Source organism: Centruroides vittatus, unplaced genomic scaffold (assembly GCF_030686945.1).
Source record: "Centruroides vittatus isolate TY-2023 unplaced genomic scaffold, ASM3068694v2 contig_461, whole genome shotgun sequence".
NCBI lineage: Eukaryota > Metazoa > Arthropoda > Arachnida > Scorpiones > Buthidae > Centruroides > Centruroides vittatus.
The window spans coordinates 798,138-815,866 of record NW_027122257.1 but is presented as its reverse complement, the minus strand read 5'-3'; the positions used below and the strand labels follow the sequence as shown (position 1 = coordinate 815,866).

At 39.6% G+C, this 17,729-nt stretch overlaps 3 protein-coding genes across 10 annotated transcripts in view; 1 reads left to right on the top strand and 2 right to left on the bottom strand.

The window, feature by feature from the left end:
* mri (mrityu) overlaps nt 1-1,851 on the top strand; it is an 80,703-nt gene extending 78,852 nt beyond the window's left edge. For all 6 annotated transcript variants that reach the window (XM_067273118.1, XM_067273113.1, XM_067273112.1 and 3 more), the window contains 5 exons: nt 90-210; nt 282-379; nt 448-547; nt 615-725; nt 795-1,851. In XM_067273118.1, the coding sequence (XP_067129219.1) occupies nt 90-210; nt 282-379; nt 448-547; nt 615-725; nt 795-1,129 (765 nt within the window). In that variant the 3' untranslated portion in view covers nt 1,130-1,851. The remainder of the gene's footprint in view (nt 1-89; nt 211-281; nt 380-447; nt 548-614; nt 726-794) is intronic.
* Nucleotides 1,852-2,025: 174 nt separating this feature from the next.
* Nucleotides 2,026-5,524, bottom strand: LOC136977593 (uncharacterized). The gene is made up of 4 exons (XM_067273121.1): nt 4,715-5,524; nt 4,019-4,211; nt 2,821-2,940; nt 2,026-2,557 (listed from the first exon to the last, which is right to left on the bottom strand). The coding sequence occupies exons 1-4, from the start codon at nt 5,252-5,254 to the stop codon at nt 2,190-2,192; spliced, it is 1,221 nt and encodes a 406-aa protein (XP_067129222.1). The 5' UTR covers nt 5,255-5,524; the 3' UTR covers nt 2,026-2,189.
* Nucleotides 5,525-6,591: 1,067 nt separating this feature from the next.
* Nucleotides 6,592-17,729, bottom strand: part of LOC136977588 (protein phosphatase 1 regulatory subunit 12A-like) — a 52,849-nt gene continuing 41,711 nt past the window's right edge. For 2 of the 3 annotated variants that reach the window (XM_067273108.1, XM_067273110.1), the window contains exons 17-22: nt 13,623-13,700; nt 12,241-12,363; nt 10,604-10,708; nt 10,485-10,523; nt 9,427-9,477; nt 6,592-7,659 (exon numbers count right to left, since the gene is read on the bottom strand). In XM_067273108.1, coding sequence (XP_067129209.1) covers nt 7,573-7,659; nt 9,427-9,477; nt 10,485-10,523; nt 10,604-10,708; nt 12,241-12,363; nt 13,623-13,700 — 483 coding nt within the window. In that variant the 3' untranslated portion in view covers nt 6,592-7,572. Of the gene's footprint in view, nt 7,660-8,656; nt 8,773-9,426; nt 9,478-10,484; nt 10,524-10,603; nt 10,709-12,240; nt 12,364-13,622; nt 13,701-17,729 lie in introns of those variants that run through there. The other variant, XM_067273109.1, reaches the window with a different exon arrangement.

Here is a 17,729-nt window from a genome sequence, read left to right as displayed (position 1 = left end):
TTATACGTAACCAAACGTAGAATTATGGGAAATTAGAAGCGGGTGAAATTTAAGGACGAGTTAACGGATTAAACGCTTTTATTTAACAGGAGTACTACAAAACGGGAGTGGTCAGGTGTCCGCCGAGCGTGTCGGTTCCCGAACTGAGAGAGGCCTGCGATTACCTTTTGGTCCCTTTCGACGCCCAGACCGTCAAGTGCCACAACCTGAGTGAGTACGCGCGCCTTCTTCCTCCCTGGTGGTTCCCTCCCCTCCTCTCATCTCTTTCCGCTGTTTTCCAGGAGGACTGCTGCACGAACTGTCTAACGAAGGAGCGCGAAGGCAGTTCGAAAAGTTTCTCGAGGAGCTGCTGCTACCCGTTATGGTCACTTCGGCACAGGTGAGACTCTTTCCCCCTCCCCTCCCGTTGCCTTTTATTTCCTCTGACCTTTCGGTTTCGGCCCACAGAAGGGGGACCGCGAGTGCCACATCGTGGTCTTGCTGGACGACGACGTGGTCGACTGGGACGAAAAGTACCCTCCCCAGATGGGCGAAGAGCAGTCTCAGAGTGAGTATACTCGACTTTCCCTTTGCCGCCCGCCGCAAGCCGGAAATGACGTGGGATTTCTTTGCAGTTATCTACAATTCGGCCATGTACCGTTTCTTCAAATACATCGAAAACCGCGACGTGGCCAAGCAGGTGCTCAAGGAGAGAGGACTCAAGAAGATCCGACTGGGAATCGAAGGTGAGTGATCTTTCGACCCCGGGTCGACGGCTTGTCAGGGGAGACTAACCGGGCGCCGTTGGTTCGCAGGTTACCCCACCTACAAGGAGAAGGTGAAGAGGAGGCCGGGAGGCCGGGCCGAGGTCATCTACAACTACGTGCAGAGACCCTTTCTGCGCATGTCGTGGGAGAAGGAGGAAGCCAAGAGTCGTCACGTGGACTTCCAGTGCGTCAAGAGCAAGTCCATCACCAATCTGGTGGTGGCGGCGGCCGACGGGGCCCTGGAGCCGGCCGTGCCGCCGGCCAACGGGGCGGTGGGAGGAGCAGCCGAGGAGGAGGGGGCGGTGGGCCCGGTGCTGCCGCCGCACCCCTCGCCCAAAGAGCCTTATCCGGAAGTTCGGCTGCCGCCGGAAGATCTTCCCTGAACTTTCCGACCGGCGGCGCGACGCCCGCACTCGCCCTCCGCGGTGGCGACGCCGCCGCCGGCGCCATCTTTTCGATGTTTTTCCAAATACTACTAATTAAAAAACTACTAATTCGACTAACGTCGCCCGACGGATAGTCGCGGTTAGCAACGTCATCCGCATCCCCCGTAGCCAGAGTAGCAACTCGTGTCGTAGAGGTTACTAACACCCCGGTCTCTCCCCCCTTTAGTGTCTGCGGGCGGAAGGCGCTCGGTGCGCCGCCGACTTTTTTCTATCCGTGTATACGTGCGTGCGTGTGTCTGTCCGTATCGCCGTTCCGGTTTTTTTATATTAACTCTCTCCGAGGTCGATTCTTTGTGATATAAAAAAAACAACAACAAAAGTTTCGGTGGCCGCTTCCGTTCCCTTCGACGTCGGGCGGCGCGGTCCCAGTGGAAGTCGACCTCCCCTCCGGTCGGGGGAGGGAGGAACTTTTCTACCGGCTCCCGTCGACCATTTCGAGAAACAAAGGAAAACAAATAATTTTACACTCGTCCGAACGGAGGAGAAGACGTCTTTTGTTTTTTTCTCTCGTTCCGGTGTTTTTTTTTTCCGTTTCTTGTCGCGGGTTGCGTGTCGCCACTTTCTATGTAAATACTTCTCTCGAACGGTGGCCCTTTGTTTTACATCGTTTTGTTATCGAGGGATGTCAAAGACGAAATAAAAAACCTCCACCAACGAAACTCGCCTCTGGTTGATTGACTCCGCCGCGCCCGATTTTCTCCTGGTGTCCTAATCGGGAATAACGCGCGCGCGCGACGGGTTCTATTTACGTGCTCCGATTTCTGGTCGTTTTACAGACTTATTTGTCGTTAACAATGGGTGGCAAGGTGCCACTGGCCCGATAAACGGCGACATACGGAACGATTTTCTTTATTATACGGACAGGAAGTATCTACAAGAGGCCGGCGCCGTCCTGTAGCAAAAAACAAAACAAAAACGAAAAAATACCGCTCTGTACAAAGGTGGGACGGCGCTCGCCCATATAAATGTACCCGAGATTTTTGTGTATCACTAGACGTTAGAAGACGTCCACTATTCGATAGAGGGCGGTGTGACCGCAGCACCTGGCTCGCAAGTGGTCGACGAAGACGCACGCTTCGGTGACGTAGTCCAAGAGGGTGGCGCACTCACACACCATGACGTAGTTGATGCCCCGCTCGGGGAAAACCTTCTTGTGAAGGGTGATGCGGGTCAGGCCCAGGTGGCGGGGCAGTCGGTGGTAGATGAGGTTGGCCCCCGTCCACACCAGCCAGTGGCGCTCCAGTTTCTCGCGGTCCTCCCCGGGGAATACTCGAAAGGCCGAGATGATGAAGCCCACGTTGGAGGCCCCCGACGGCAGGGCCTCGTCCTCGGGCCCGTCCACCGCCGCCACCTCTTCGTAGCCGGCTGCAAAAATTAAAAATATCTTTCAGAAATTCCTGGCCGAGCGGTACTCGAACTCTCGCGCGCGCGACCACCGGACGTGCGTAATTTGTCTGAACCGCCGAAAGCGGAACTCGTCCGCCCCACCCGACCTTAAACGGGGCGCGTAATCGAATTTTATAAGAGGGTAGGGGCTGCCAAACCGCATTCCCTTGGCTCTATTTTTAGATATTTGGCCGCGATTCGAGTGCCGTTCGAAAGTGTCGCGTTGCGAGCGCGTGCCTTACCTATATGATGAAGCTGGTCGTGTTCCTGCGAGCCCACTGTGCTCTCCAGGTGGAATACCAACCGGTGCAGCTCGGCCCTTCCCGTCTTCGGCACCACGTACGTCACGAAAGGGAACTGACCTGTCGTGACACAAAAAAAGACCTTAGTGCGGGAGTCCGGGCAGATCGGAAGCGGAAACGCGAGGTACTCCGAGAAAAACTACGTCATTACTTACGAAGACACGACCGACGCGCGTTACGAAATTATCACGTCACTTTAATAGTTCGTAGCGTGGGAGGGAGATTTTTCGAGTACCGCTGGTTTATATCGAGTTTCGAATTAATGTTCGCACGTTCCGGTAAAAAAAAAATGCACTTCCGGTAATATTTCGTCCGTCGCACGCTCTTCTCAGAGAAAGGTGTTAATGGATTTCGTATAACAAGAAACGAGTGGAGGGTATTTTTTCGATATCGAGACGACTATGTCAAGCTACGTAATTCCCTACCCGACGAAACCTAACACAAGAAACTCGTATTGTTATTTAAAAGAAGCCCGCCGAATTGTTGACGGAAAAGGTTGTGTGCGCCGTTTACACGACGGAGAGACCACAGCCTCGTTTTCAAACAAGCCAAGGCCTCCTGTAATTTGTTCTTCTAATAAAACTTTGGTGATTTACTCCGGAGGAAAGAATTCGTCTTTGTTTATACGACACATGACGGAAGGAACGGCTCCTTCCGTCCAATTAAGGACAAACAATAAGAGAGCGTCTCCGTAATCCTACCGAAAATGCGAAACGGGTTCCCGTTCGACGCGTATACAAAATACTAGTATGACGTCATTCCGCGTAATTAACCCCCTAAGACCTTTAAACTCCGTTCAGCGTCTACGCGTACGAGATTTTTTGACTAAACCTGCGACCGAATTAAATGACGTGGGATTAAAGCCGGTTTATAATGGCTCATCTGAGAGTCGTTGGTTGGCTCCTCCCCGCTGTATATTAATTACGTCGCGTGCGCGGTAGGCGAAAGAAACGGCGCCGTCCCGAAGGACCCGAGCGATCGATAGAAGCCCCGCCCGACGGTAATTACGTCGAGGGCGTGGCCGGAGAAAGATGAGTTTTTTTTAATTTGGCGGCGCGGTCACGGATCCGGGGGCGTGGCCGGACGTTACCCCTCCCGCGCATCCCGGCCGGCGGCGACGCGCGCGAGAGGGACTTACTGGTTCTCTCCACGTCCATCAGGAGGAGTCCTTCGCTGTCGGGGTTAGACTCGCGGAAGAACTCGAAGGCCTTCCGGGTCAGCTGGCAGGTGGCGGTCAATCCGGCGGCCGGCGACGCGTCCGACGAACCCGCGTTCTCCGCCAGGTCGATGATGACGCAATCCCTGTGAGTCGCCCGGCCGGAAACGCTCTCCTGAAACAGAAAGAGGGTGGTCATGGCCCAGCAGCAGTCCCCCGTTGACTCACACGCGCTGCACGAATCGACGGCGCTTTCCTCTTTGGGCACGACGCGTTCGATCGTCCTTCCGACGTCACCAACCTTCGCGGCTTGCGTCGCTCCTCGCGTTTAGATCTAGTCGTCTACCGACGCGAGATCCCAGATAAAAACAACGTAGCGACCGTTCTCGTCTTCTTCCCTAATTTGGAGCGTTGGCGACTTCCCCTACCGACTTTATTGTACGCCACGACGCGTAAACTTCGTAACGGACCGGAAGACGACACGCGTAGCCCTTCCTTCGGTGGCTTTCGGCTTTCCCCGTTGCCGGCGCCGGTCGCCGGCTCAGACGCCACGGAACGGCGTGACGCGAGGCGAAAGAAGGAAAAAAGGCGGCGAAAGGTCGAGTTGGAAGCGTTCCAGAACAATTAAAAGACACCGCCTCCGCCGACAGGTGACGGCGGCGGCGACGGATCTCTTACCTTGGTCCTCGCGTCGCATCCTCGGTGTTCGACGGCCACCATCCATCGCGCGGCGTCGTCGGGCGCGTCGTGGAAGAGCGACGCTTCTTCGGGATCGATGGCATCCGGCGAGTAGGGCCCAGGGTCGCGCAGGCCCTGTGCCACGCCGAAGTCTCCGGGGGGCGGCGACGCGTCGGGCGAGCGAGGCGCGTAGACGTCGTCCGGCCGGTGCGCGTAGTCCGACGATTGGAACTGTTCCCGGCAGTAGTTGGCCAGTTCCGGCGGCAAGACGGGGGGCGGCAGGTTGAAGAAGTCGTCGAAGTTGGTGGGCAGGTGCCTCCTGGTGGGGCCCGGCTGGTACTTGCAGGTGTCGGTCGACCTCCGGCTGATGCGGGGGGGCCTGACGGGCCTCTCGGAGGCCGAACGACCCAGTTCGGGCCGCAGCGACGAGAATCCCGAGGCTGCGGGGTGCGAGTCCTGCTTCCTGTGCATTGCGCGGTCCATGCGAAAGAACAAATGGGTGCTGAGGTGCCTGCTGCCTCTGCCCGGATAAGGATCCATTTTTAGGCCATTTCGGCATTCGTCCTTCCGGCCCCGCTTCCGTCCTTTGTTGTTGCCGTCTCGCAGCGTCTCCGTGCAGATGGCGGCCGACAAACCATCACTCGCTTTGTTCGTGGCTGGCGAAAGCGAAAAAACTACGCGGACGATAAATAAAAACCTCTTTCTTGGCTTGGCCGACTCGCTGGCAGACGACCAACCTCTGGCTGACGGACCGGCCTGGCTTCTGTCGCCTAGCAACCCGCGACGCCCTCTGCCGGACCGAATCTCCCGACGTAATTACCCAAACCACGGGGGAAAAAAATCACGAAAAAATTGCCGGCTTCGGAAAAACGCGATGATGCCGGAGATTCCCTTCTGCCAAAATAAACTTACGCCAAGATCCGGTTAACGCTTCGGCCATTTTTTAATCGCGTGCCGTTGCGTGCGTCGTAATGTTTAAAAATAAATTATCGCGTCGTCGCTGTCGACCGACTCGTCCGCTTCCAAACATTTAACCGCCAGATGGAGCCACTACCTAATAGAACTTCCGTTACGGGCTGGAAAACGTTGCGCGCGTTTTCCGACCCGCCATTTTCGTACTTTAACCCGACGTTAAGCATTTTTGGGAGCCGTCGAATTGGCCTGACGTTTCGTAAACCTAATCCCATGACGTTTCCAAACGTTCCGCGTAACCAATACGTCATCCACCACGCTCCGAAACATAGCGTTACGCGAATTCTGGCCATCCGTTTTAACGTCGCATGCTCGGCGTGTAACCTCTCTAAAAAGGCAACGCGTCATCCCGCACGAATTTACATAATGAATGTCAAACTGTGTCGTTTACGGGTCGATCGATGGGAAGACACGTCGACGTTCAAATCCGATTTAAGCGGGGCGCGCCCCTGTAAATTCCGCTTTCCGCCGGGCATCCAGGTAGAAAGGAGAATCCAGCTTATCCCAATCGATCCCGTCCCGTAAATGCATTACGCAATGATAAATTGCCTTTGGCTACGATCAGAAATTACGCGGATCAAAAGGATAAACATCTATTGCGTTCTATAAATGAAACGTCCGTCCGCGTGTCGGGAGAATTGATGGAAGGTAATTAGAGAAGCCAGCTCAAATTTTGTAAACAAGTTTAGACTCGTGTGGCCGGATGGGCTCCACACAAGTATATTGTAGCCACCCGTCTACTTATCTGCACCACGTAATACCCAGTCACACACATTTGGGAAGGCCTCCACACACCCGATACAAACGGGTGTGGAGTGATCCCCGGTAGGGCCTTTGTAAATCTGTACGTTTCAAAGGCCCTCCCGTAAGACAGAGGAAGCGAATAATAATTATAAAAATCGGCGTTAAAGCAAAAAAAGTATAATTTTATTTGCCTATATTTATTTGTTTTTGTACAGGTTGTTGTAAACCTAAAGAACATTATAAAACTTCATAAATACTATATCAGACTATCAACACAATTCAACAAAACACTATTAGTGGACGAGGCAATAAACTTTACTAACAGCAGACAAATAATAATAATAATAATGGTAAGGGGAATTTATCAAATGCTTTCATTTAAGACGGTCTGCACCGGTGTCTAGACGTAAAAATTTGAGCACGTTCTTCTAATCTATACACCAAACCAACGAAAAAAAAAAATTGTTAACGCGCATTGCACTGACGTCCGTCCGTTCGTCGGGGGCGGAATATATTCCGATCGCAGCCATTGTTTTTAAATGCCGGACGTTTAAAAAAATCGGTTATTTCGTTAACGTTAAGTTCGGCGAATTTCTCGCCTTAGATCGTGCGAGTGCAGACCGACGGGACGAATCACTTAAAAACCGGGCGGTAATGAAAATAATAATAATAATAATAAGCGTGTAACGAGCTTCGCGATTGGTTATCGGGTGCGCGCGACGATGGCTACGACGTGATTCTCGAACCCGGAACGCTAAGTAAAAAAGATGGCGGATTCCTAACTTTTGTAAACGGATCGAAAACGAGAAAAATTAGCCGAAAATTCGAACTCGATTTTTTTTCCTCTTTTGGATTTTAAGGCACTTTAAAGCAGGCACTCGAGCCTTATTTTTTCGACGCACGCGCTCTTCGACGTGGAAGGCAAAGAAAATTTGTCGGTGGTCGACGGTAAAATTACGAGTAATTTTAACGTAGTCTACACCTCCTGTTACCTTGTTACTGTGTAAAGAAGTCTATTGCAGAACTTTCGTCCGTCGACTTTTATATACGTGTATAATGTTTTATATAAAAGTTCGGATGCGAGACGGGAGAGAGAATATGTTACTAAGTGTATTTTTTTGTTTGCCTTTTTTCTAGAGTACTTATTTGGAAAGTTTGCTGATAACTCTTAACAGCGCTCCATTTTCTTCTCTCAGCCTCTGGTTATCCAGTTTCAGTTGTTCGGTCTCCTGAAAGACAAAAATAGATGGAAGTGTAAAAAACTGCACCGCTTCCGATCGATATATTAATTTTAATATTCTGTAAGTGCTAGCTTTTGTAATTAATTAAAAATATACCAAGTCTCGTAATGAAATTAAGCCTAACGATTAAAAAAAACGTTTTTGGGCTATTAATAGGCTAGCTTTGAAACCGTCTATGGTGACAACTTGTCTCTTAGTTTAACGAATATCGCCGATAGAGGCGCTTCTAATTATTATTAATGTTATTGATATTGGAGGCGACTTCTCCCCGAATGAATAATTATATTTAAAACAACTAGCCTAATTCGGCAGACTTTTTCACCGTTTCGGTTGTATAAGATTTTTAAACGCGAACTCGGACGAAATTAAACCAAACGATAGAAAGTTCTTGGGCTATATTTAGGCTAATAAAGAATTCAACTATTATTATAATTTGCCATTTCAGTGAACCGAGGCGCCGCCTGTCGATAATGTTTAATTATTAATGTTATTGAAAGAGGACGACTGTGTCGTATAAGTGACAAATTGCCTTCTCTCCGTAGCCCAAAAATAGCTCGATAAAAAATCTTTTTTCTTCATTTGGTTTAATAGGAAAGGGGTGTAAATACTTCTAAAAAAAATCTAATGTTTGTTTAAAAATATACAATTAAAACAACTGTTTAATCTAATTATCAAACTACAAAGCAAAAAAATCTAGCATCTAAAACTATCCAAAAATCTCACAGCTTGCATGCCCAAAAAATTTATACATAAAAGTGGATGGTTGAAAAATAATTTCAAAAACAAAATCTATACAAAAAAAAAAAAAGGGACCAAATTTTACAAAATTCAATTGGCTATTTTTTTTTGATAAGAGAACGAGTTAAAAGAAAATAATGAAATCAGATAATTCCATTTTAACTACTTACAACCACATATTCACCATTTTAGGCTTTCAATAAATAATTTTAAAAAAAGAAAAAGCTATGGCATACGATTCCCGGCTAAGCCAGAATTTCGAAAATGTTCTCATACCTATTTTGCATAACTGAATAATACTTGAGATAAAGACTTGTTTTCCGTTTTAAGTATCTCATTTTCCACCTTTATTTTGGCAATTTTCTGAAACAGAATCAGACATCACTTATTCTGAAAGTATGAATTCGTGACTTATAGTTTTCTTTTTCTAAGGAAACAAAAAAACAACAACAACAACAACAACAACAGCTAAAGCTAAGTAGCTAAGCACAGGCAATAGTATTTTGTTAGACAGGAATGCATGCCAAAGCTTTAGTTTGTCTGTTTTTAGGCATCCTTTGTTTCTCATATCCATTGGAGACACTCAGCCGCTACACAACGACAGCCACTACGTACAGAGCACATTTCTCAAGCACCATTCCGGTACGATGATCGTTTGTTGTGGTGTGCATCACTCTAACGATCAAATGCGTCATGACACATGTTAATACATAATGCGGATTCTCCTTTTCCCTCTCAACCGTAACTGGAGTGTTTAAATCTAGTTAAAAAGCATTCGAATACGGAACCGTCCGCACTGAATGAACTCTTGTATTCACGTATCTCTCGTTACAAATGGCCTCTCTTTAATTTGAGACGTGTAAGGAGATTGAAATTCATGCTTTAAAATATTTTAATGTTGCTATAAGCACGAACAGTATTAATATTGAATTTTTTTAAAATAAATATTTATATTTACTAGTGGAGGATCATATATCAAAAGCAATATGTAATTTTTTTTCTAATGAATCATCCCACCTTTAATTCTTCTTCTAGTTCTGATATCTTCCTTTCCAAAGATCTTCGTTCCTGTTAGGAAAAAAATTAATTTTAGATTTTTTTTAAAAAACCATGTTTAAATGATTAATACATTTCTATAACAAGAATAAAAAAAAATAAGTAAAAATAATTTTAAAAATTACTTTTTTAATAAATATTTTATGACCGATATTTGCCGAGATGCTATAATACAGCATCCATGTTACATATTTGGAAACGTGACTCACAAATGACTAAATATTATGCAACCTCACGTCATTTGCGCAGCTGTGAATGTCTGTCATTTGTATAAAACTTTTCTTTCAGATAAAAACAGAAAATTAACTGTTTTTTTTTTTTCCAAATAATTTTGTATGTTTGTGGCGTTTTCTGTCGACTAGAATTTGAAAAAAATCCCATTGCATGAAATATCTGAAAGCTTCTTATGTTCCAACTTCATTAGTAAAAGAAAAACATTTTAAAATTTCATTTAATAAATTTTTTATTTGGAAACTTTTGAGCTGACTTTTTATTTTTATTTTAGGAAGATTTTCAATGTGTGAAATGAAGTTACTTGGATTCTTCATAATTCAATAAGAATTTTAGTACATTTTTCAAGTTAAAGATCTAAATATAAGATAAAATATACTCTTAACACTCAAATCATTCAATTTCTAGTAATAAGATGCATGTACTATTAAAGAGAAATATACGTGATTCATTGATGACATATTCACGAATTTCAAATTATCGAAGCAATGATATGATGCACCAAAAAGAAAGAAAAAACAGAGAAGTCACTGGTAGATATACACAATTTAAAGCTTCCTACTCCTGCTTTTCTATGATTTTTATTATACTTTTGTTAAAATTGTGCGTCATTGAGAACCGTACACTCTTCCAATATAACTTAACCTAAGAGTAGATATCTATCTTGTTATTTCCCATCATTCTTGACAGATTTTAAAAGCTGTACATTAAATAACTGACAATAATAATAGGTTTATAATAGCAAGATAGTTACAAAAATATTAAATATTTGAAAAGTTTTGACTCACTCTTTTTTCTGCGTCACTTAAAGAATTCCTGCTGTTATTCTACGTGCAAAAATTCAAAATATGTTTTAGTCAAACAGTTAAAAAAAATAAATGTAACTTGCATAAAAAAAACTGTTTACCTGTAGTGCTTTTTGTAACTGCTGTTTTGTATTATCTAATTCTACTTCTACTTTCTTTAATCTATCTTTTAGAGTTTTATTTTCATCTTTCATTTGGTGATAAAACTGTAAATAAATATTTTTTAAGAATCCATCATCACAGTCATAAACATACTTAAATGTAAATATTTATAAAATTATTTTAAACAATTATTTTCATTAAAAACTCTATACTATTCTGAGTCATTAAAAGATACACCACAAAATTATATTCACTCTGATTATAATACAAATAGTACATGGTCTGTTCAAGTTCTGGTACATTTCAATAGCATGCCAATTCAATCTGGCAACAATGCACATTGAATAGCAGTAATCTTCTTTCATAGCCTGCCAGGTCGTCATCTTATTCTGCCACAATTATTTTCGTGCTACATATTTTTGTTTACGTGCATGTATAGGGTGGTCTGCAATTTGCAAGATGATAGACATGCAGAAGCAATAGATCAGCATCAAATTTTGCAGAAAGCATTAAAAAAAATATTTATGGAGACCAATGAAATTTTGAAGCAGGTTTATAGCAATAAGTATCTTATTAGTACATGGCGTTACAAGGGGTTCGAGAGATTTAAGGATGGTCGGCAGACAGAAGACGATGACCCATGAGAGGGATGACCATCAACTTCATCTGATGATGCTCATGTTGCACAAGTTCTGGAAGACGTGCATTCTAATCATCATTTCACAGTTCAGGATATTGCTGAAGAGTGCAATATCTCAATAGGCTCATGCCACAGCATTCTGAAGGAAAAATTGCAGATGCCTTGTGTCACTACAAAGTTCATGCTACAACTCCTGACACAAGATCAGAGATACATTTGGGTTGCCATCTATCAGGATCTTTTGGATTGTGCCAACAAAAATGAACCTTTGTGAAAAGAATCATTACCAGCAACAAAACTTGGGTGTACAAATATAACATGGACACAAAAAGGAAATCACTGCAGCTGGTTGGGAAAACATCATCACAGCTGAATAAAATGTGAAAGGTCAGGTCAAAGTCATGCTGACAGTGTTTTTTGATATCAAAGACATTGTGCTTCTCAAATTCTTACCAGATGGACAAACTGTGAATCAGACCTATTACCTATAAGTGCTAAGGAGCCTAAGAGAAAGTCTCAGAAAGAAAAGACCTGAACTCTGAAAAAGATCTTGTGAATACTGCATCAATGTGCCAGAACATTCATCTCTTCTGATTCGCAACTTCTTGCATAAAACAGGAACACTTGCACTTCCCCATCCACTCTCTATTCACCTAACCTCACTTCTGCACTTTTTCCTATTCCCTATGCTGAAATCCAATGTGAAAGAACATAGATTTCATGTAATTGAAGACATAAAGAAAAACAGGGACACATAAGCAATTCCAAAAAATGCTACCAGATGTGCTTCCAGAAATGGCAGCACCACTGGAAGCAGTGTATTGATAAATGAGAATACTTTGAAAGAAAACGACTTTGTAGGTATGTGCAAATCTGAAGAAAAAATAAGTTCTGGAACTTTTTGAACAGATCACGTATGATCACATCTGACAATTACATCAGAAGAGAAGCCATGAAAAATACTGGTTTTAATTATTTAGTACAAGAAAGTCTTACCTTTTTATAGTCTTTTTCTATCTCTTTCCTATCGCTGTCTCTTTTCGAGCCGACGTTGCCAGCCCAGCCGAGGCACTCGCTGCTCTCTGAAGAGGAAGACATGATCTCCTTCCTCTTCTCTGCCTGCAATGAAAATTTAGTAATTGAAACTATTAATTATGGAACAATACACAACTTAAACTTAGAAAGATGTTTGGCCAAATGAGGCTAATGAAGCAATGACCCACTTTGCCTATTTAATCAATTATATCTTTTGAGATGTAATTGATAATGATTAAGTCTCACCTACAATAATTAAATTATTTTAATTTATAAATATTTATCACTTCCTTTTCACTTCATTTTTAAATTAAAATATAACACACCATTAAAGTACAAAGTGATTATAATTAAAGTACTTCTATTCAATGTTGTCTAGAGAGATAAATAACAGTTCAAATCCAATCAAATCCAGTATGGCTCTGCTGGGCAAATTTTAGTCATTTTGAGATTATTGGGTATGAGAAATTCTTGATTTAATCTTTTTACCAACTTTCTCAAGATGACATTTTCATTTAAGTTCAATTTGTTCATAAAATAATAATATACAATTTTGAAACTATTAATGTATGACAGGAGTGAAGATATACATGCATTAGATAAAAATAAATAAAATTTGATTGTATGCATTTACCCTTTGTTTTATTTAATACTCAAAATCTTAAACGTTAACACATCTTTACATTAAGACATTAGATATATATATATATATATATAATGAATTACACATGGCAACAGCCAGTACTTGCCAGAGACCACCATCAAATCCTGCCACTCGTGGTCATACTGCCGCCGCCGTCCTGCCTCACCAAGTGCAGAGGCCCATGGGTCATTTTGAAATCATTGTCCAATAGAACCTCTAAAAAAATGAAAATTTCGCCTCTCCCATCTTTATTGAATGGCAAATCTGTTCCATTTGACCATTAGCTCATATATGTAAATAAAAGTGCAGCAAGACATTTACAGATACACCATGTACAAAAAAAGGGAAAATAAAAATAGGAACAGCAGCACCAGAAACAAAATTTTCAAAGTCAGCAGGAAAGTGAAGCTTCTTAGTCTTACTATAAAATATTTAATATGTCTTGCATTATAGAGATCAAGTGGATAAATTTCAATAAACAGATTACACCTTATAGATTTTCAGCTATCTAATCAAGTGACATATTAAAACAGTGTTTAAAATAGGTAACTGTACCACAATTTTCACAAATCCTGTATTTTTAATAAATTTTTTGTAAGTAGACTGAAGTTTTTGTCTTATTCACTAATACTACAGAAATGAATCTCTCCAAAGATCAGTTCTACGATCCAAAAACAAGGAAAATAGCAAATGGATTAACCTTTAATTCTGGTTCTTCTTGACTGCTCTCAGACTTTTCTTCCTTGGATTCCATCGTATTGGCACTTTCCTGATTTTCCTATAAAGATAAATCATTGTGGATTATTAAGAAACTTTAATAATTATTTATTACAAATAATAATGCAACAAACAAATATAAATTCAATCCTTAAATAGTTTTAATAATTTATTACTTTTCTAAATGAGGCTATCTAAAAACATTATATAATTAAAATATCATAATTAAATTTCAGTTTAGTAATTATTTTAAACTTGTAAAATTACCAAAATTTAAAATATTCTGAGATAAAATAAATCAAATATAGTTTAGAGCTGTAGGATTCTAAATTATTTTTAATTTAATTAATTTATTAATTACAGTAGAGTGTTGTTCATCCGAAATCCGATCAACCGAAACGTCGGTTAACCGAAAGTGTTCCAGTCAGACTGTGTCGTGTTGAATTGAACGTTAAAATTATATTTTTCAATATATTTATTTTGTTTATACAAAATAAAGAAATAATTTTTAATGATACAATACCCACAATTATTATTTTAAAAAATTTACATTAGGCTTAACATCAATGAAAATTCAACGCATAGCGACATGCAACGGAGAAAAATTTCAATATGGGATAGGTTAATATATTTTTTCGTACATAATCAGTTATCTGAAAAATCGATTTTCCGAACAACCCCACTCCCTAATTGATTTGGATAAAGGATGCTCTACTGTATTTCCAATACAATTAATTGCAATTAAAATACTTTACCTTAAATAATTGAAAAATAGCATTGAAGAGATAGAATCATTTAATTAAGTTCCAATTAATTGCCTATTTAATTTCTACAACACTGTGTTTTATTACTCTATTTATTATTTAATTATTAATTGTGTGATTTTTAAAGTTTCAAATAATTGTAATTTATATGAATGTTTTAAAAGAATTAAAGAGCTAAATGATTTTGGACCACCTTAACATACATTTACATGAGAAATGCTGGAGGAAAGACATTAAATTTTATCATGCGTAATGTCGTTTGTCAATTTATTTCCATTTAAATGCTACCAAAAAACAAAAGTAATAGAAAAGGAAATTAAAAAAAGCAAACAATCCGCTCTTTTTTGTAGCAAAAATAACTAAATAGACAATAAAATAAAATACTTTTTTTTCAAAATAACAATAGATAATTGTTGCGCAAAACAAGCCAGTACAGAATTGACGTTTAGAACTCTTGGCTAATGTCAAACTAACAAAATACTATTAATAGCCAACTGGCAGCGTCGGATGCTAAACAACATATACCGAGAGTTAATTTGCACAATTAACACAACCTTAAATATATATTTTGGATTATATGTGATAGTTAAGTGTCAATATACTTTGCTAGAATTGAATAAATATGTTCAGTCTCAGTCTACATCTACAATTATCCTTACAGACGAAGTCCCACAGCAACCACATTTCAGGAGATTTACAAGAAAAAATTTTCATAATATACCACTACTTTAGCAGAAGTCTTTGAGTATTTACCAAAATAACTAAATAACTTGGTTCCAAAGCTTCTTATAAATATTTCATTTAGAAAATGCATTGATAAAGTTATCTAATCCTTTCTGACTTTATTATGGCACCGTACGAAAGTAAATCTATATAAATAATCAAATCTACCTTATATAATTCAGCTGGATGCTATAAGTGGCAAAAAATATTATAATTATAAAAATATTATGAAAGTTTGATGCCATTATTAATTGAACAAACTGTGTATTATTAAAATAGTCTACTTATCTATTAATATTCATATAGATTCATATTTATTACAGAATCTCCATGTTATAATTCAAAAAAAAAATTTTGTTTTTTATGTTTGTTAATGCGTATGTCTCCTTTTACTGTCGGCATATAAATTGCTATGCAAAAGACAGACGTAATAATCACCTACAAAAATTATACATTGTAAATATATTTATCTCAATTTACTAAATGCTTCTTGTAACAATTTAGTAAATTGAAAACAATAGTTTTACATTAAAGTTGACGCTTCTAATATAGTAGACTAAACTGGCTAAATAGCCGAGGCATTAAGGCGTTGGCCTATCATTCCAGGGAGACAAAAACCCAAGTATTCACAGATATACTGAGTCCTGTCTCTCGCTACCTGGTGACTCCGTCGTAGATCTGGTCTTGCCCAAGACAGGTACATTTAAAAGATCTTCTTAGTATGCCACAAAGCAGAAAAGCAAAACAGAGAATAGTAGATCCTGATTTACAACACACACTTCATAATTTGTATAAATTTTCTGTTATAAATATGTATTAAGCCATAGTTTGTAATAATATTGCCATTGGGAATATAAACAAGACATCCCTCTCAAGAAATGGTATCTTAAAAATTCAGAAAAAAGAGGTCGAGCGAGGAATGAACGGCAAGGAGGACAAACTGAGCAGATAAGTCAGAAGAATTTAATTAAAACAAAACCGACCTCAAGTCTCAACAGGAGAACAGTAAATAAACATTACCACTCCACATTCTGCTGGTTATCTTGGTATAAAATTATATAATTCAAACTGCATTTCTAGAAATAGAACTTCATTTTGTGACACTGAACTTGCAGTAAATGTCATTGAGCCATTATAAATCTTTGATTTATAATGGCTGATTGACATTTTCTAGGAATTGATTAAATTCATAAAAAAGAAGATAATATGCTATTTAACCAGAGAAAAAAATATTTTTGCACATTATCATTTATGTTAGACTTCTAGATTAGAAAAAGTATTTTGGCATGTATCTAAAGTGATTTTTATAAGAAATGGACAATCTGCAATTCATCTGAGACTTGATTTAATTGGTCTAAGGACCACATAATTTTGACACACACCGAACTAGAGATACTATTTATCACTAAAACTATAAACAGAAAATTTTTGAAACAACAATTTTCTTATAATCAAAATTAATATTTCATATAAGAATGAGCCTTTTAAAAAAAGAGACATTACAAAGTCAATGCAATGATTTTTCTCACAAATCAGATAAAAACTCACTTGTGAGTCTGTTCTCATTTCTAATATTATTTTCTTCTGTGAACAAAGATCTTAGCAATTGATACGAACAATTTTGCATGACGATATTATTTTAACTGCTACTGGCTCGACAGCATTATTTTAACAATTCCTTAATATCCATATTATTTTATTTCATAATATTCCTTTCCATTCTAAAAGTCTATCCTACTAGTTAGAAATTTCTAACTTTGTAATTTGCCTATCAAAACATTAATTTTATCTGTACAAAATTCCCTCTCTTCTATGGTCTGCCTCAAATAAGCCAACATCTTCTATACAGAAAATCACGTCTCACCATTGATCCGACTTAAATTTTTTAGAGATGCATCAAAAATTAATTAGATGACTTCTCCACCTAACATGCTTCCGAGAGTTTTTGTTCGAAAATTTAAAATACAGAGTGGCAACTATCCAAAATTAAATTTGACTTATCTTAAAGTCAAATTTATATTTTTAAATATAATGTTAGAAAACATAAGTTCTCAATTTACAGATTTGTAATAAAATACTTTTAGTTCCTTTTATTTTAAAACAACAACAAAATTGGATAGGGCAAGCTAGATTCTCTGCAGACATTCTACGATTGCAAACACAAATAATTTAGTTAGTTATTACTTAATCACATATATTATACATTTATAAAATAATTCAAAAAATCTACAGATTCTCATTAATGTTTGAGGAAAGACTTTGCAATATTATATTTCTAATTTAAGAATCTTTTTGAGAGTTTCAATAAACTGAGTAACTGGTTAACGTCTGGCTTACGTTAAAGATATATTATATCTGACAATAAAATATCAGATCACATTATTTAAAAAATGTGATAGTATTATTACAAAATTTTATTTACATTAAAAAAAATTAAGACTAATAATAAATGTGTGTATCAATTAGAAGTAAAATTACAGTATTTTAAAATTACCTTTAGGATTATTTATCAGATTTATTTTCTTTACAATTAGAAAATGTTCCTGGACAAAAGATTTTCTCCCCCACATCAACATAAAATCCCAAACAAACAATATATCAAA